Source organism: Synchiropus splendidus, chromosome 13 (genome assembly GCF_027744825.2).
Source record: "Synchiropus splendidus isolate RoL2022-P1 chromosome 13, RoL_Sspl_1.0, whole genome shotgun sequence".
NCBI lineage: Eukaryota > Metazoa > Chordata > Actinopteri > Syngnathiformes > Callionymidae > Synchiropus > Synchiropus splendidus.
Genome location: NC_071346.1, coordinates 10,370,475 through 10,390,121, shown reverse-complemented (window position 1 = coordinate 10,390,121; position 19,647 = coordinate 10,370,475). Strand labels below are relative to the sequence as shown.

The following is a 19,647-nucleotide window of genomic DNA, read 5'->3' as shown; positions in this document are numbered from 1 at the left end:
TCTGCTCCACCGTGAATGTATATTCTGTGAAGAGCCTTCGCCGATATCAGAATTTGGCTCTTTAGGATTGCCGTACCTCCCCCTCATTTTAGCATGGAAGCTGTGAAGATCTTTCAACCCACTTTGTAACCAAAGATGCAAAGCTGTGTTCAAAATTAAAATGCACACTTTTTTTTTAATTCACGCAAAAAAAAATGCCATTAAAACCACTTTCTTACCTCATGTTTTTCATTCAGCACTCTTAAGAAACGTCTGTGAACAGAGTGGATGAAGCGGACTCGGTGTTGGAGGAGAGGAGTGTCACCAGCACGAGTCACTGATGAAGTGAGCCATGTTTTGTTGAGTGAAAAGGTGTTTTGATTTTCATATTGCCAATAGTTTTGTTACATTGCAAAAAAAAAAAAAAAAAAGAATGTATTTAATAAAAGCAATATTCAGATTCTCAAGTGTTCATTGTAGCAAAGTTTATCACAATTTTTTTTTACATAACAGTGAAGGGAACGACTTGGAAAAAAAAAAATGCACTCAACGTTAAAAATACACCAGTGGTGGTCAGTAGCCGTCATAGCTACAAACTCATGTCGATACACTCATAAAAAATATTTGACCAACTCTCTAAAAACACAGAGTTCCTGACCGCGATTCTTAAAAATCAACACATTGTTTCAGCAAGTCCACTACACAACATCTCAGTACAATGATAGGACAGTGAATCTTCCCAGTCTGCACAACATTTTCCATCATTCAGAACAGAAGTTCATTTTTTTTCCCCCATAAGTCCACTAACCCACAGTCACAAATCGGTTCCCTTTGCTGGTGCTCTGTGCCGTAGCTGTGCGTTTGTCCTTTAAAATTCGGAATCTTTCATTCAGGGTCATGGACGTTTGCTGCAGCAGAAGAAGAGGAAGAAGAATCATCATCGTCAAAACAGATTTTAATATTCATGTCAAGCCTTTTACTGGAATTGATACGGTAAATTTGCACCGGACGAAACGTAGACAGCGCCATCTGCTGGCACTTTATTTTTTTATTACTTAATAATATTTAAAATAGTAAATTACAATACGATTTTTTTCCCCATTTCATTGAAGAAACTCACCGGTTTCCCGACACTGTTGATGTCAAACTGAAGAGGGACGCCTTTTGGGATCTTCCTTTCAGCGGTTTCCACCTGAACTGGAGGGGTGGCGACAGAGGCAGCAGCGGCCGGGTGAAGGGTCCAGGAGGTGGCAGGTCTGTAAGGTACAGCACGTCATGTCAGTCCGCACGAGCCAAGTGACGCAGGCTTGACTTGATATTTACTCAGGCTGAGTTCTGGCGGTGGGGTTGTCGATCGAAACCGTCAAAATGCCATTGTTTGCGGATGATGTGCGCCACCTGATGGACACAAAAGGGTATTAAGAAGCAGAGCAGAGCATTTTTGCAGTCAATTGGAAGAAGCCTCAACTGGTTGTTTGACTTTGTTAGTGTATTTCCAGATCAGATGCTCAACTGTGGATGAGTTGAAACGTTTTAACTTTAAACTACCACCAGTTTAAAAAAAAAAAAAACACCATGGATTTAACTCTTATTTAAACCTCATCCTAAATTGAGTGTTTTTTAATACCTTCAAGTCAATTTAGTGCATGTTACGGAAAAAATAATTTCCTACTTTATATATATATTTTTTCTCTACTTGTAAATTTAATTCATGTTGACATCTTATTTACTCAAAAATATGATCTTGATTTCAAACTCACTGGCGAGTTCTGACTGGAGGCGTCCGAGAAACAGGCTTCTGTACTTGTGCTTGGACCTGAATAAGGAAGAGAAGAGGCCAGTTTACTCATGGCGTACACCCATGTTTAAACAGCAGCTTAGGTGGATCACACCGTCACCTTCAGGCCTCTGTGAGACAGGAAGGTAGCTTGCCGTGCTTCTCTTCGCGTGTGTTGGACAGGTGGCAGCGGCCTTCACAGGGAAGCAGGAGAGTTATGTTAACAAACAAGTTACCTGCTGTGAGCAAAACACCATGTTGAATACCGTCTTCGCAGCTGGAAGGGCCTCCGAACTGTAATCTGACTCGGAGTTCTTTGTGCATCTGCTGGTCTTTGTGTTTGTCTCCTGATCTCTGGCTTTCTGGACTGGGCTTGTGTGCGTTGAATGAAGGGCCTTTGTTTTGGCTTGGGTTTCTAGAAGAAGCAATTCAGTGGTCAGTTTGTTCGTGGACATGTTAAATATAAATAATATAATACACTGCCTGGCCAAAAAAAAAAGTAGCCACCAAAAAAAAAAGGGTCATACACTCTAATATTTCATTTGAGCGCCTTTAGCTTTGTTTACAGCACGCATTCGCCGTGGCATTATTTCGATAAGCTTCTGCAACGTCACAAGATTTATTTCCATCCAGTGTTGCATGAATTTTCCACCAAGATCTGACCACTGCACAAAGCCTTCTCCAGCACATCCCAAAGATTCTCAATGGGGTTCAGGTCTGGACTCTGTGGTGGCCAATCCATGTGAGACAATGATGTCTCATGCTCCCTGAACCAGTCTTTCACAATTGGAGCCTGGCACTGTCATCTTGGAATGTGGCCGTGCCATCAGGGGAAGAAACAATCCATTGATGGAATAACCTGGTCATTCAGTATATTCAGGTAGTCAGCTGACCTCATTCTTTGAGCACATGATGTTGCTGAACCTAGACCTGACCGACTGCAGCAACCCCAGATCCAGGTGGCCACTTTTTTTTTTTGGCCAGGCAGTGTATATTTGCAGCCACGGGATCCTTCAGAACAGGATGGAATGAATGACTATAAAGAGAATTTACAAACCTAAAGCAGCTTGAGGAGCGACATTATTTACAATAGCTTTGGTTTAAAACTCCACGTTGCTGGGAGGAGACAGCACATGGGAAGTGGCCCCACGCAAGAGATCACCTGTTGCAGCCCCCCTCACTCGACAGCTGCGTCACTTCAGCTGTTCATTACCAAGACTGGGATCTGGTTTCCAGCGACGACTAGCATGTTAACTCAGATGAATCAGTCTTCCAAACGCAAAATCAAAACGCAAACTCTCATCATATGTGTCCATTGGGGGAGTCAAGGGTCACTGAATCGTCTCAATCGTACCTGAGTGTTGGGGGTCTTGTTGAAGGGAGCAGCCTTTTTGAGCAGGGCCGTGGGTCTCTTGGCTGCCAGGCCAGTGATCACCCCCTGACCACGCCGGCGACCCGGCAGCGGCACCACTCTTCCGTTCCTTATTTTAGCAGCGCCTCCCCGGGCGAGGGCGCCTCCATCTACAGAAACGTGGGCGCCATTACAACTCCACACGGAAGACAACAACATAGACACAACAGACAGCTGTGGGAGGCGTGAGACACATACTCAGCGCCGGCGTCCCTCTCCTCTTCAACTGCGGGAACGAAGCCTTTTTCTTGACTGGACGGCGCTTCGTGTTGACCTGTTTTCTTTTCTGCTGCTTCTCCTTCTTGTTCAAGCGAATAATGTCGTCTATTTGGGGGGATTCAAACGAGGAAAACTGGGTCAAATGACAGGCTTAAAATAACGACTGCAATGGTGGAGCTTACCCAGCGACATGTCGACTTTATCCAGAGCCACAGATTTCCTCCCCTGACCCGCAGCAACTTTACCTTTATACATGTTTGTCGCGCGTTTCTAAATAAATCTATGCAGCAACAGCCAGCGTTAGCACCGATGCTATATCCTCTTCTCACCGGACGTCCCTCCCACCAACGTAAACAATGACGCACATGCGCAGTGTGCAGCGCTGGCTTTTATGGGAAATGTAGTTCAATAAGAGGAGCCACTTCCTTTCGGATAAAGTCTTCATCTTCCGCCACATTAGAGCAAAGGCTATAAACCCTGAAAGCTAACTTTATATTGCATCATAGACGCTATTCTGACGCGTTTATCCTTTCGTTCACACGTTTTGTAAGCAGCGTGCGGAAACACGTGAGCGGTGGCAGCCAGCCAATCAGAGGGCTATAGATATTTTGAACACGCCCACTAAATGTTACCAAACCTCCCCTGCGCCGTGTACATGTAACTGTTGTTTTCTTGTCATTCCTCGCCGGCAGCACGACCCTTTTCTACATTAAACATCGTCGTTAGTGGATGTTGCTTTGCTTCCGGTGCAGGTGAGTGTTTTATCACTTTAGCGAAAGCTGTTCTGAGCGGTTGTAACGTCCTTTTGTAAGTACTCTGTAATAAAATCCTATTGAAATGCAAAGTTCATGCAAGACACTGCTTTTTTGCGTTACGTTCTACGTATTAATTTTAACAGTCTGTAGTTTATGTCAGATTTATGCCGCGTTTCTTGCGTTTTTTTGTTCACGCTTCCACTCGTTCTTCTGATTCTCTGTCTGTTCTCAAAGGTCCCACTTGTTTCTGAGCGCCATCGTAAAGAGACAGAAGCTCAGCGCCACTCACTCCATCCTCAGCAAGTCCCTGACCAGCGCTGCCGTCATGTCAGACAAGAAACGCAAGGCCACGTCTGCCCCCTCCAGGGAGCCCAAGGCCAAGCAGCTGAAGCTGACCCCTGAGAAAGAGGAGCCCAAGAAGATGGGCAGAGTCGCTGGCTGGTTGCAGGACGCCGTCGAGCAACAGAGAATCAACAACAAGGAGATGAAGTTCAGCAAAAAGCGGCTTCAGTACATATCGGAGGCTCAGAAGATGAAGCCGGGCTCTGAGGGTGTTCTGTACTGGATGCTGAGAGACCAGCGGGTTCAAGGTAAACCTCTGCCGCCGTAGGCATGTTGTTCAGTTCAGCATTGTTGTCCCTCTGTTTCAGATAACTGGGCGCTGATCCATGCTCAGAAGCTGGCGCTGAAGGAGAACCTGCCGCTGCACATCTGCTTCTGTCTAGTTGTCCCTAAATCTGAGCTGTCCACCTTTAGACACTACAGCTTCCTGCTGAAAGGTCTGAAGGAGGTCGCAAAGGTGCGTCACTGTTCAGATATGATCAGACACAGTTCTGGTGATCTAGTGAAAAATAACACATATTTATGTGATATGCGAGTCACCTGGGTTTTTTTATGGCTGTAGAATTGATAAAAATGTGCTGTTTGATAGTGTAAGACACTTTCAATATCTGGTAAATAATTAACATTATAATGAGTTTTTTCCTGTGTAATAAGTGAAAATATAAATGGAAAAGTGGATGAGGTTTATACTGTATCTGAGCAAAAACCCTAAAAAGACATGAAAAAGCAAGTTACAATCCAAATCTTCGACCAGGGGTTCTTCACCGTTTTGACCCCCAACAAATGGGCCCGGGGCCCATTCAATAGAACTGATTCATTACTCTTGATTTCATTTGTGATCAATAACCATATTTAACCAAAACATTGTGAAATGACATGAAACCATGAGATCATTGCAAAGATATTTATTTGTCATCAGAAAGTCCAGCCAGCAACAGAAAGGTGCAAGTTATATTCATCAAATTTACTCGAGAAAAAAGGAAAAAATACGCTTGCTGCAAACTGTTGAGAAAATTGGAAAAACTGAATGAAATTCTGAATAAGATAGATATAATAAAACCAGGTCTAAATATCCTTAAATAAATGTAATAAATATATTTTATTAGAACTCCAGACATGATATAAGTGAAGTATAAATAAAAGTATTGCCATTTAAAAACTGCTTCAACAGTGCTTTATAATTTTTTTGGGGGGCAACATCACTTTCTTTATCATTTTGTCTTTTGAAGAACTCCTCCACAGTTGGTAATTATCACAGATTTGCAGCTGTCAAGTCAATTCGGAGACACACTACTGCCACCAAACGTGGCTAATGTGTTAAAACTGGGCGTCGCGCGGCCCAAAAGTGGCCCTCTAGGAGGCGCTTAGACTAAACTACTTCTCTATGGCTGTGTTTTACTACTGGCGTTTCATGGTTCATATTTCTCTGAACAGGCGTTTTAACTAGTGTGAGCAGCCTCATGTATGTGAATCCACCATGTAAAAGTGAACCTTCTATTTCCTCAGCTTATATCCCACTCTCTCTCATCTCTTTTAACATGTTTTCTGCCTCCCCCCGCAGAAATGTAAAGCCCTGGACATCCAGTTCCACTTGCTGCATGGTTCAGCGGGGGAGGTGCTGCCCAGCTTTGTGTCCGAGCACAGCTTCGGGGCCGTGGTCACAGACTTCTCCCCTCTCAGGGAGCCACTGCAGTGGCTGCAGGAGGTCAAGAAGGGCATTCCACAGGACATTCCTCTCATACAGGTACTGGAGCCCTCACAGAAGTGGTGTGAGTCTCAGATATTTAGTTTGCGCGTCACGTCCACAGGTTGATGCCCATAATGTTGTCCCCTGCTGGGTCACATCCCCTAAACTGGAGTACGCTGCACGAACCATTCGAGGAAAAATCACCAAACTGCTGCCGGAGTTCCTCACAGATTTCCCGCCGGTGGAAAAGCACCCGCACACGGCGTTGAGGACGGCGAAGGTAAGACCTCGCTGGCAGGCGTTCGCCTGACTAGTTTTCACGTCCTGCCCTGGCCTGCCCCCCTCAGCCCGTCGACTGGGAGGGAACTCTGGAGTCCCTGAAAGTCGACCGAACGGTCGGGGAGACAGAGTGGGCCAAGCCGGGCGCCGCTACCGGCATGTCCATGTTGGAGTCCTTCATCGACGTCCGGCTCAAAATGTTTGGAACGCTGCGCAACGACCCCAACGCGCCTGCGCTCAGCCAACTCTCCCCCTGGATCCGCTTTGGTCAGCATTCATGTGACACTATAGTTTATTCCACAATAAAAACCCATAATGCACTGCAACAGTTGAAACATCTTTCAATTCTTCCTCCCGGCAGGTCACCTGTCTGCCCAGCGGGTGGCGCTGCAGGTGAAGAAATGCGGGAAGAACGCCAGCGAGTCTGTCGCCCCCTTCATCGAAGAGCTGGTGGTGCGCCGGGAGCTGACGGACAACTTCTGCTTCTACAACAAGAAATACGACAGCGTGGAGGGTCAGTCCTCAAAGTCCTTCAACGCAGCGGGATGCTGTCGCTGACCTTCAGGAGTTTGTTGTGTTCAGGGGCCTACGAATGGGCGCAGAAGACCTTGAAAGATCACAGCAAAGACAAGCGGCCCTACTTGTACTCACGAGAGCAGCTGGAGAAGGCGAAGACGCACGACAAGCTGTGGAACGCAGCTCAGGTAAAACTTGCTTTCGCTCCTTTTCTGAACGCTTTCAACGACAAAACTCCTGACGCCATGTTTTTCTCATGCCCCGCCCCTGCAGTATCAGATGGTGTCGGAGGGAAAGATGCACGGTTTCTTAAGGATGTACTGGGCCAAAAAGATTCTCGAGTGGACGTCCTCACCAGAGGAGGCGCTCTCTATCGCCCTCTACCTCAATGACCGCTACGAGCTGGACGGCCAAGATCCAAACGGATTTGTCGGTAGGTGGCTGTTTCACGCCTTGCCTTCGCCTCTCCCTGCTTCGACTGAACCTCTCTCCGTCGCTCCTCTAAGGCTGCATGTGGTCCATCTGCGGCATCCACGACCAGGGCTGGGCGGAGAGGTCCGTGTTCGGGAAGATCCGTTACATGAACTACAAAGGCTGCCAGCGCAAGTTCAATGTAGCGCAGTTTGAGAAGAAGTACCTTCCCAAAAACCTTTGAAAGGTCTCAGGGAGGTTCGGTTCTGATCGACCCGTTTATTCACTGCAAACTGGGTGCTTATTGTTGTTGTTTTTTAAAACTGTTTCTGACTTTCTCTGCTGGTATTTAACTGCTTTTTTTATCTGAAATAAACTCGAGGAACAGATTCCTGGCTCTTCTTGGTGTCTGAAGGTCACACAGCAGGCAGGGAAAAGGGATCCATTATTTAGTGAAAGAGCGAACCATGACTTGTTAACGTGGCGCTAAAGATCCCCACAAGACCTGAAACCAAGCAGCAAATTCCTGACATGGCTGCACTCACTTCCACTCAGGTCTGCGGGACGATCGGCTCGCTGAAGCCTGCTTGCATCACCATTGCAAATGATGCTTTAGTCATCGCTGATGAAATGAAGCAGAGACGTGTCGACCTAATTAGCCGCGTCCTCAATAGCAGATGAAAAGTTCTCCTCCAGGAAACCAGCCTCTCGGAGCCGGTCCTCAAATGACATTGTTGTTAGAGCTCCAGGCGGCAACTGTCGTTTAAGGGAGAACACAAGCTCTAAATGGGCTGCGGTGCGGTGGCTGCAGGACTGAGAGCGAAGCGTGTTTCTAGCTGAGGGTTATCGTGTACAGTGTGTTCAGTTTGGTGAGGTCACAGATGAGACTCTTCCCAGAGGGGTCGCTGGAGCATGAGAGCCTCCTCCGTCTTAACCTTTCCTGGAGACGCTCCCTCCTCTTCTGTTGCTTACATTTCCTGCCTCTCATGGACGCGTGTTTGAATTGAACTCCTTCCATTCTCTTTCTTAGCTCCAACAAGTCTGTGTTCATTGTTCCCCAAACCTTCAATTTTACTAAGTGAAAGGATTATGAGGGTGGATTTGTCTTTGTTGCGGAGTTAAGATCCGAAGCTTGACGCCTGAAAGCACTGTCTTGCAGGAGTGGAGACAGTGTGTCTTGTGTGAAACCATTCCAGCATCTCAACAGCAGCAGGCGCGTGGATTACTCTCTAGAGACAAGATAAGAAAATCATTTTTCATGACTGTTTTAAATTGTAGCAGCGTCCTGCGGGGAGAGTAGCAGTGAGGCAAGTGCTAGTTGAAGCAGCAGCAGTATTACCATCTCATGTAGTATGTGCAGCAGTTGCAGTAATTGTATTGATAGTATAGTAGTAGTGTTAGTATTATTATTATTATATTATTATTATTATTATTTTAGCCTAGGTAATAGTAGCAGTAAAAACTGTAGCAATAGTTGTATTTGCAGTAGCTGGAATAGTAACAGTAATGACTCTAGTAGTAGTGGCAGTAAGTGTAATACAATTAGTAGCAGTTGCAGCACTAGTGTAAAAAGTAGCGGTCGTAATAGTAGTACAAATAATAGTAGCATAAGCAGTAATAGTACAAAGTCTAATACCAATTGTACTTGCAACTGTAGTCTTGTATAAGCAATAGTAGTAGTTGCAGTACGAGTAACAGCAGCAGCAGAAGTAGTGGCAATGAGGGCAATGAATGAATGAACAATGAAGTTGTACTAGTAAGTAGTAATACTAGTTGTAGTAAGTGTAATATAATTAGTAGCACTTGCACTAATAGTGCAGTAGTAAGAGTCTCAGTAACAATAGTATAATTTGTAGTAGGCTACGTTACTTACAGATTGTAATAGTAGTAATTGTATAAGTGATAGTACTATAGTAGTTGCTGTAGTAGTAACAGTTGCAGCTGAAGCATTACAGCTGCAGTGTTAGCACAGAAGGGAGTAAAAGTGTCTACGCACTACAGTATATACACACCATATTGTGTGTAATAGCACACTATATTACGTTATATCAACTCTATAATTATTACTTGTATATATTAGTAGTAATAATTATAATGTTATTACTAGTAGTATAAGGAATAGTAGCTGACGCAGTACTAGCACAAACAGGAGCCATAACTACAAGCAGCACAGCAGAGACACAGTTGAACCTCAGTCCAGCTGAGCACCAGCCACATATTTGTCAGCGTGTTGAGTGAAGGTGATGTTTCTAACCTCAAGTCTGAGCCTCCAACACTTCATCACGTTGTTTACTCCAGAGCCACAAGCACCAAATCAATCCTCACCTCTGAATAATTCAAACGAAATCATTGTTGAAAACGATCCAATAGCAGATTCTATTGTGAGTGAGGATGACTGACGTGCAGTGGCTCTATTGTACCATTATTACGCCCTGCGTTTGGGAGCCAGTGATTCTGAGTCAGAAACACCATCATCTTTATCCTCTAGTGTCAGAGGAGGGAACTTATGGAACTTATGATTATCTTCACACCATCTAGTTATGAAAAGGGCCTCACAAGTACCACCTGACCAACTCACATTTAACACGTACATTGAAAAGGTTTGAAATATTTACATGCAAAACTTTGACATTGTTTTGCACTATCACAGGTCAATAGGAAAGTCCAGAACTGACCCTGTAGAAATGTTTCATTATTTCAGTCTCAGCTGCTGTAATTAACATGTAATAACATTGTCATTATTTTTTTAATGCATTTATTCATATATTATTATTATTATTATTATTATTATTAGTGCTTCATGACACTGCTGAAATGATTCAGGCTCTTGGGCTCCTCTCAAGGGTCTCATAACGTGACCCCTTCAGTTGCTCTGCTTGGCTCTATCTTCTCCTTTAGTCCAATGATGTTCTCACTTAAGGTTCCCTTCCTCCATGACCAGAGGAAGAACTTGCTGGGGACCAGAGGACAGACAAGAGAGTCACTTTAAATGAACAGATAACGTACTAACTCTGTCTATCTATCTTTCTATCTATCTATCTGTCTGTCTGTCTGTCTGTCTGTCTGTCTGTCTGTCTGTCTGTCTGTCTATCTATCTGTCTGTCTGTCTGTCTATCTATCTTTCTATCTATCTATCTGTCTGTCTGTCTGTCTGTCTGTCTATCTGTCTGTCTGTCTGTCTATCTATCTATCTATCTATCTATCTATCTATCTATCTATCTATCTATCTGTCTGTCTGTCTGTCTGCCTGTCTGTCTGTCTATCTATCTGTCTATCTATCTATACATTACAGTACAAAATGTACAAACAAAGAAGAAATGAATGAAGGTTTTCCAATTGAAGTTGCCATGACAACCAGCTGTAAGTCACATGCAGACAAAGAGAGTCATTTATTTGTGTGTACAGAGCTATTTTATTACAACAAACACAACAACAATAATATTAATACTTCAGATGTAAGGAAGAGGGGACTCACCGCCAGCGTCCTCGAAGGGTGTTAACGTCCACAAAATGTAAAGTAGTGTTGTATATACGACCCCCCAGTGTATTTCACACTGTGTCTCGACTGCTCAGGTTTGTTGCCGTGTTGCCACAGCCTCCACTCGGACTCTTTCTCCCCCTCTGACTCACCTTAACACACTCTCACACAATCACTCCTCTCAGCAGATGATTTTATATTAACCTTTGGCTCACTTCTCTTTTTTTTCTTTTCTTTTCACACATAAACACCGAGGTGGAACACGCACGGACGCACTGAGAGACGGAGCTATTATCTGTGAGTGTGACCCGAGTCAGACGCTGAAATTGCTTTGACCTGCCAATTGTGGAGCCTCTGGTGTGGTGCGGTTAAAAAAAGAAGGCAGTAAACTGTGCGCAGCGCTGGATTGAAGATTCAACAGAGAATATCCTTCAATCTCCACCACATATTCCGATGAATCACAGTCACATTTCATGTGACACCTTTCTGGCTTTTGAAATCATGTTGATAGCAATGAGCTGAGGGGGACAGCAGGGGGCAGCAGCCTCCCTTGGCCTGGAAAATTCCATTCATTCACCTGTTTAAAGTTGTTTTGTAAGCTGGCATTTCTATCACCTGCAAACCTATTTTCCAGAGAGTTCAACATCTCAGTTGCAGTGAGACTTTGGCAGAGCAACAGCAGAGGGGGGCGGTGGGGGGGTGGGCTCCCAGCAACAGGTGGTTAATTAGTGCGGGGACGGTGCAAGTGAGAGGAAAAGTCATAAAGCAAGAATTAATTCACTGAGGAAACAAAGACCGGGAGAAGGAAGCGGCGAAAACAGACACTGCAGCGCCGGGGCGAAGTACAGTTGCCGCCGAAATAAACAGAAGGAGGGTCATTAAAAAGGACGTGAAAAAAGAGGCAGGGTGTTATGGTCTGACTTTTACTGAGGATGCCAACACTCCTGCTGCTGCGGGAGGAAGCAGTGGCCTCGTAAACTCCACAGTACGCCTCCTAGATTTTCACTCCATCATTTGGACAAGACTGCTGAGCAGAGGCTCCCCTACTCTGTGTGTGTGTGTGTGCGTGTGCATTTATAGCTATGCTTGTGGGGACCACTTGTTGGAAACACACCTACTTGTGTGAGGCCGATCTCAAGTTCAAGCCTCAATTTAAGGATTAAAACTTCAAAATTAAAAGAACTAGTCTCTGGTACAGATGGATAAATAGGGTGAGAAGTTTTGACGAAAAATTGTTCTCTGCTGCCCAAAAAATATATGGGTATTTATCCTGAAGTAAAGTTAACCTAGTCACTGCTCTCTTCAGTGTAGCATCACGACACATTTGACTCTCACCTGACTTCAATGCTCTCTTATTTGTGACTGTATGAGAAACAGTGGATGTCATCTCCAGCTGCCAATGTTTTCTGAGGAAAACATTGTTGTTCTGACATCTTTTATTATTATTATTATTATTATTATTAGAAGTAGTAGTAGTAGTAGTAGTAGTATGTCATTTTAATTATTTTATTATTATGTATTTGACAAAACCGTTGACCTTGCTGCGTAAATTTGATGTTGATCGTCAAAATAATAATGTTATATAAAAAAACATTTTTTTTAATTGATAGAAAACATTCAGGGAGCAATAGTTTATATAAAAACTCGTTTAAATACACCGCAAATATACAAAACAAAACAAACAAAAACCAAGAAGACCATTACAGTATAAGGAAAAAAATATCTGAACAAAATGAGTCAATGAACATAAAGGCGAGTCATAACCGTCAAGAATAAAATTTCGATCTTGACGCTTTTTGTACATGTGTTTCTACAACTGTCCACTAGGAGGCGCTCTGGCTCCGCTGAGGCGCTCTTCAGCTGCAGGCGCATAAGCAGTTGGAGGCTTCATGATGGTGTAATATTCGGTGTCCTCGCGCCAGATGTAATAACCTCTCGCAGCCCGACTGGTGGCTCCTCCCCTCATCCCTCCCTCCCTCCCTCCCACCATCCGGCAGTGGCAGAGATGAGGGGGGGGGGGGGGGGGGGCGGTGGCGGGTGCACAGTCACAAGCACTCTTCATCACCCCCAGATTTATGTTTCCTGCACTGTGAGGACTTATTACGGCCCGCGCTCCTCCTCCGGCGGATTCAGTTCAATGTGACGTGACTCAGTGTTTCAGGTTTGACTCATGCATTAGAGGCTCGTGGCATCAGTGTGACCTCAATGTGGTGAAGTCTTTGACCCCAATAATGGCTCCATATTTCCACGACAGGTCCAGTTGTGTTTATTAAAGCACACGCATCTAAAACATGGTGAAAAGCTTGAACCATTTTGGATCCTGATCTCTCCTGACTCTGAAAATCGATAGTGTTTACTATGAGGGGTGATCTAATGAGGCGTTCACTGACCTCCGGATGGGGTTAGAAACTGCATGGCCTGGCAAATGTTTTGCTAGATTAAGCTAATGGCTACGTTTAAAAGAAGTTCCTGCATCAGACCGTTTTGAGGGAGACGCTATCATTAACACCACTTGAGGTAAATATAGAGAAGTGGATGATGAAGAGTGATGAAGAGAGTTTCATACGAGACCAAGTCATAAATCAGTCATTCATTTTCATCGGCTTATTCCCATAATGGAGTCATGGGGCGTCGGAGTCAACTCCCGCCACACGGGGGGCAGACTTCAGCATCAAACTATGATCTATAATTTAGTTAATTCAGCACTGCTTCCAGTTTTCCGCAGCACTATTTTCTATTGTCATGAACTTATTAATTTTTCCTCTTCACAGTAAATATTTTGTCAAAATTGTTATAGTCAAATTACAGTGTCAGTTTTCTCCACTTGACAAACAACCTTCAGCACTTGACTGACTGAAGCAGCAGAACCTGAACTTGCATCAAGTCTAGACTGCGTCTTATTATGGAGATAAAACCTTTATTCTCAGTATGATTCATATCTATTCAAGATTTCACTGGAGAACACAGTCGAGTGGTAACTGCCAGTTGCCCACCTCATTTGATATAGATGGTGGGATATTATGGGATGAATAATATGGCAACAATATATAGCAACGCCATGTATTAGTGATGTGTAGGTGAGGTTTCATGAAACGGCGTCCTGCTTCTCAGAGGCCAGCAGATGGCGCTGTCTGCTGTAAAATGTTTGGACTTGAAGAACTAACTCAATGAAACCCCACAGTGTTCCCAAACCAAGAGCGCCATCTAGTGGCCTATGAAAATCAGGACAATGTTTCATGAAACCTCATCGACCCCTTACTACTAAGTATGCATTCATTTTAAAAATAGTACGGGGGGGATACAGAAATATACGTGTAACCATAAGTCATATAGGGCTGCAGTATGATTTTGGACAGTTAAATGCATGTATTTCTTGCTGTATAAACACAACCCCACTTTAGGGACCGCAGGGATTGGAATGCTCTTTAAAGATCACCCCTAATTCCCCACTACGCTTCTCCTGAGCCTGGTCGTATGTCTCTTCCTCATCCACTGAGCTCGTACTTCCCTGCCATATTGGTGAGAGCTGAACACTTTGTATCTGGCGTCCTCCTCACGAATGAATCGGTGGTCACCAAGTGATGGTGAGGCGCCGCCAGCCTCCAATTCCTTCCCCCGTGTGAAAGACCAGATCAATGAACATGCATAATACAGTCAACGGCAGGTTTTCACATGATGGATTGTTTTATGATAAATTATGGCCGTGATTTCAAATCAATTTTCTGCAATCGATCAATCATCGGCGCAGATTTACGTGGGCGAGGATGTTGTGTGTTGCCCTTCCCACTGTCCGGGACTGAAGGTGTGGGTCAAGATCAAGGTGAGAAAATGAAAGACTGGAGCAGCTAAATTAATTTGGCCTCACTGGACTGTTTATCATTTAATTTGATAAAAAATCATAATCGACAAGAGCATTTGATATTTTTTGATATTTTACACATTTCGAGTTCCTATGGGCACTCAAGTTTCCTCCCACAGTCCAAAAGTTTAAGAGTTTGTCTGTGTCATCAGCCTTCCCTTTGGTGTTGATCTGCTACTCTGAGATCAATTGTTCAGGTCTGGCTCTCCACAACAACTAGTGATGTGTTTCATGAAACAGTGTCCTGATTTTCAGAGGCCAGCAGATGGTGCTGTCTGCCGTAAAATGTTTGGACTTGAACAACTAAATCAATGAGAGCTCACAGCATTTCTAAATCGAGAGCGACATCTAGTGACCTCCGGAAATGAGGACACTGTTTCATCAACCCTGCAACACTGTTTCATGATACCTCATCTACCCATCACTAAAAGCAAGTGACATCTTTCCGCTGCATATTTACTTTAGTTTAGAAGTACCTGAAGAAGAGCTATTCACAGTTGCACGGTGGGAGCCCAAAAAACGTTTAGATTTATAACTAAAAGACGTGATCCTACATCGCCAATTTTCATTTTTCGCAGGGGAACCTTGCACACTCGCTAATCTGCCAATGTCTCTTTCCTATAAAGCATTTTTGGTGTTAAATGTGTGACTACAAAATGTCTGCTACCTGCATGATGAGCTTCTCCTAACTGAAGTTGAGCTATCGTTTATTATTTTATAGCATAAACCGATGCTCTGATGCTGAACCAGTGTTGTGATTCTGGCAGTCTGAGCATCTCTGGTGGAGTCTCACGCCGTCCTCAGCTGGAACAGATGTTTCTGGTTGTTCCCTGTCATGTCCCCAGCGCTAATGACATTTCGCTCAGGCTGCGACCGTGAAGCCATTCCGACTGACACACCTGCGGGGCGACCGTTCATCGACAACCTGCATCGAACTCCGCAACCACAAAAAGGTGTTTACACGACCGCGCCGGCGGCCAGGCAGTTGTCTGTCACAGCTCGTCCTCTGTTGTCGGATTTGTCTGCGTCCTGTTTAATTGCCTCCCTGCTCCGTCTCCGCGAGGACCGAGTCGACTTCCTTCCTCCACAGTCCTGCGGGGAGCCAGCCGCTTTGTGCTGGCGCAAACAGAAACCGCCATTGTTAAACGGCCTCAAATAAACTTCACGTGAACTAGCTAGCTCGCCTCAGTTTATCTAAATTCAGCTCAGCAATGGACAAATACTGTCGAAGTGCCATTTCAAATAGATCCCCATGTAAACCCCCCCTCACTTCCCCCCGGCCCACTGGGGTCCATTTAATCAATGCTGCAGACACGGGCATAGAGAGGGAACAGTCTGCAAATGGAAGTGGAGCTCTGAGTCAGCTCGCAGGAGATTAAAAAGAAGAGGAGGATGAATAATGGAGAAGGAGAATGGTGGGAAATTCGCCGAATGTGGCGAATCATCAATAACACCTCCTGCGAATCGTTCCCAAAGAAAAACTCCTGGAAAATGGTCCGAGTCCGGAGAAACACAATCGTTCCGAATTGTTTTTTTTTTTTTTTTTTTTTTGCTGTTGCCTCACTCGGTGGAGTCATGACCACACGTCGCTCACTTCAAGATTACCTGCAACCCCCGAAATGTGCCGCTGAAATCCCGCATTATGCAAGCAGCAGCGGAATAACTGACAGCTTTTCGCTGATTAGCTGTGAAGTTCGGGGAGTCAGGGAAAGTGCAGCGAATCCTGAAGCCCAGGAGCCGACACGTGGCGGCCTGCCGTCGAGCGCCGCGTCAGCTCCACACACACACACGCACGGATTCATATTCAATCAATCACAACAACGCGTGCGAGCAGCCCAGCGGTGTCTCTCCGCCACACCAAGCAGTCGCCACCCAGTCTGGACACAACCGTGAATCATTACTTCAGGAGAGGGAAAAAAAACTTTGTTTTGAGGCCTTCGTCGCGTCGTCGGCTCTAAACCAGACAAACAGACATCTTCAAATATATGCAGAGTCGTGTGAGGAAACACTTCCTGACTGTTTCTCCCTCATTATCTGCCGGTGTTGTCCCCCATTACCTCAGACTCCCTGAGCTTGTTGACAGATCATTTCTCCTTCTCTCACATCAGCCGTCTAAAAAAAGGCGGCGAGGAGGGAGGGAGAACCACCTCACCTGTCCGTGACGCTCCTCAAACCGATCCACTAGTTAAATGTAAAGAGTGATCACCTAGCATTCTGAAGCTTTTATTTACCGGAGCGCTACGGCACTTGAGCTGTAAGTAGGTCATGCAGGGATGTTTAGGCAGCCCAAGGGCTCTGTCAGGGAAACCTGGGTCAGGTGTGCCATTTTATTAAAATGCCAGCTGATGCGCTCGGCGCGGTGTGTTTACAGAAACCCCTCTGCATCACCTGCACGTCCCCTTATTGTGGTCAGTCAGAATAAGGCAAACAAGGAGAGAAATGAAGTCAAATAGACACCTGTGACGCAGAATCATAAACTGGACGGTACACCGGACCCATATTCCTTCCATTTGAATGACTACTAATACAACCCTCATACTTTTACTATCACTACTGCAACTCATGTCTTACTGATAAATGATGTTAAATTCACAGGAGACTCAGGAGGGAAGCAAACCAGCAACCTTGCCACCATACATGGGACGTAAAGTTCTGATGTTGAATCGACAGAATGTTTAAAAGTGCAAGTTCCAGTTCAGGAACTTCACACGTTAAAGTATATATATCGAGCAAACAAACTTCAAAACCACCGGACACATTGATAGATGTTGAGTTTTCTTCTTCTGCAGCTCATTTCAGGTATTTATTACTCCAGCATTATAAGTATTGATTCTTTGATTAAAAACCCGTTTGACTGTAGCGAGCCTCCTCCGAGCCTAATAAGCTGTGAGTTTGTTGCCGCGGTAACATCAATACCGTTGAATAATGATCAAGTTTGTGTGGTAACCCTTTTAACAACAGGCATTCATATCAGTCCCGCGTTTGGTGGGATGGAGAATTTGTACTCACAGTTTTTTTTTTGTTGCTTTAGTTAAAATAAGGACGGCACTTCATTGTACAATCAATATCATGAGATGTGATGTTACAACAAACAAAAAAAGAAAAAAAATCTACAAAAAAGGCTCGATTTTTTTGGATCTTCCTCCAAAGCAAAAATGAGTTTGTGTCCAGGTGTGCCTTGCTCAAGGGATCCATCTAACTGAAAAGCTTGTGTTACTTTCCTCGTGAAGGAATCTGACGTTACTTCCGGGGGTCGGCTCCTCAGGGGCAGATTCCTAACTGTGAAGCTTGGAATGAGCAGCTACTCTGGAGGTGGAATGAGGTTCCCTCACAGCAGAGGAGGCTGTAGGACAGACTCTGATCCGCTGTCCTGTCATCCCTTCTGTCAGCTTACTCTTCTGTCCTACTGAGCCCCTCTTCCTCCGCTGCACCTCATGCCCACATCCCCTCTTCATGCTCTGTGAAATATAGATATTTCCCCCGCGAGCCCGAGAGGGTATTTTTCATCCATGGCATGACGGGAACAATCTCCAGAGGAGCCAGTTGTCAGGGAAACAACTTAAACACACGTTCAAGTCAGCAGGTTTTGACTGCTGGCTCATTATGCCGGACCAGGTCATGGGTTCCACTGGAACAATGTCAGAAGATACAGCATGGATCAAGCTGAGCCAGTCAAATAGAGAGAATCCCACCGAAGCATCAACCGTTTCAGATGAATCCCAAAACGTCTCCTTATCTTGAACAAATAAGACGTATCCATGACTCAGGCAGCAGGAATCCGTGTGTCGCTGGTTGGCACAGAATTTGTGAGCAATAAGAGCATGTACTTTCCCATGCTGGGTGGCTTCATGTTTCCCGCCTCTGTTTGTGTGATGAGGACTCTGGTGGATCCTGCCTCCAAACTAGTTCTAGCGAGCAGGAGGAAAGGGAATTTTAAGCGTGACGCGCTACACCAGTCGCTCTGCTGTACGTTTCTCGCTCAGAAGCGGTCAGATCTCTGTGAGCATGAATATTCATGTCAGATATCTAACAAAAACGGTCCACCAGCTTGCCTGAGAGAAGTATCTGGCGCTGACATTAATATTCCATCTTCATCAAGTGCAGGAATAACTGCGTGAGTCGGCATGAAACGCTGGAGCCGCTCATGTACATCACTCACCGGTGCGCTGCTATGCTGCTATGACGTCCAGCTAAGGTGCTCTGAGCGCAAGAAGGAACTGAAATTTGCAGCTTTACATTTGTGCATAGCAAAATCTATAGTTCACGTTCAGGTTCAAAGATCATTCAAGGTCATGGGCCCAACAAAACTATATTTTATATTTCATTTGAATATAATTACATTGGACACTGATGCATGTCAACCTAGGAAGCATTACAAGTGAACCCATCCACTCTATAGCATAGCATGTCATGGTATAGCATGATATAGTACAATATAGTATAGTGTAGAATAGTATAGCATACTATAGTATAGCATGCTATACTATATTATAGTATAGCATGCTATTGCCTAGCACAGTATAGTAGAGTATATTATAGCATAGTGTAGGACAGCATAACATAGCATAGAATATCTATGTATAGTATAGTATAGTATAGTATAGTATAGTATAGTATAGTATAGTATAGAAAAGTATAGGACAGCATAACATAGCTATGTATAGTATACCATAGTATAGTACAGTATAGTATAGTATAGCATAATGTAATACATTATAGTATAGTATAGTATCGTAAAGTATAGGACAGCATAACATAGCTATGTATAGTATACCACAGCATAATGTAGTATAGTATAGTATAGTATAGTAAAGTATAGGACAGCATAACATAGCTATGTATAGTATAGTATAGTGTAGTATAGTATAGTATAGTATACCATCGTATAGTACAGTATAGTATAGTATAGCATAATGTAATACATTATAGTACAG

General features: G+C 44.4%; 2 protein-coding genes across 2 annotated transcripts; one reads left to right on the top strand and one right to left on the bottom strand.

Annotated features, from left to right (window-relative positions):
* The first annotated feature begins 157 nt into the window (after nt 1-157).
* cpdp (CPD photolyase) lies at nt 158-7,753 on the top strand. The gene is made up of 11 exons (XM_053882544.1): nt 158-972; nt 1,092-4,138; nt 4,376-4,731; nt 4,792-4,940; nt 6,045-6,227; nt 6,292-6,450; nt 6,518-6,716; nt 6,811-6,963; nt 7,032-7,153; nt 7,239-7,398; nt 7,472-7,753. Exons 2-11 carry the CDS (start codon nt 4,116-4,118, stop codon nt 7,618-7,620), a joined length of 1,653 nt encoding a protein of 550 aa, XP_053738519.1. The 5' UTR covers nt 158-972; nt 1,092-4,115; the 3' UTR covers nt 7,621-7,753.
* Nucleotides 199-3,763, bottom strand: LOC128769169 (UAP56-interacting factor-like). Its single transcript, XM_053882545.1, has 9 exons — nt 3,569-3,763; nt 3,366-3,491; nt 3,111-3,277; nt 2,023-2,171; nt 1,878-1,950; nt 1,740-1,795; nt 1,303-1,377; nt 1,100-1,235; nt 199-887 (listed from the first exon to the last, which is right to left on the bottom strand). Exons 1-9 carry the CDS (start codon nt 3,639-3,641, stop codon nt 783-785), a joined length of 960 nt encoding a protein of 319 aa, XP_053738520.1. The 5' UTR covers nt 3,642-3,763; the 3' UTR covers nt 199-782.
* Nucleotides 7,754-19,647: the final 11,894 nt, after the last annotated feature.

Bases quoted from the DNA above. Each gene is read 5' to 3' on its own strand.
- cpdp (XM_053882544.1), top strand. From the start codon at position 4,116: ATGTTGCTTTGCTTCCGGTGCAG. The intron at 6,228-6,291 runs GTACTGGAGCCC...TCACGTCCACAG, and splicing joins AGGACATTCCTCTCATACAG to GTTGATGCCCATAATGTTGT. The intron at 7,154-7,238 runs GTAAAACTTGCT...CCGCCCCTGCAG, and splicing joins AGCTGTGGAACGCAGCTCAG to TATCAGATGGTGTCGGAGGG.
- LOC128769169 (XM_053882545.1), bottom strand. From the start codon at position 3,641: ATGTATAAAGGTAAAGTTGCTGCGGGTCAGGGGAGGAAATCTGTGGCT. The intron at 1,378-1,739 runs GTGAGTTTGAAA...TGTGTCCATCAG, and splicing joins CCTCCAGTCAGAACTCGCCA to GTGGCGCACATCATCCGCAA. The intron at 1,236-1,302 runs GTAAATATCAAG...TGTACCTTACAG, and splicing joins ACCGCCAGAACTCAGCCTGA to ACCTGCCACCTCCTGGACCC.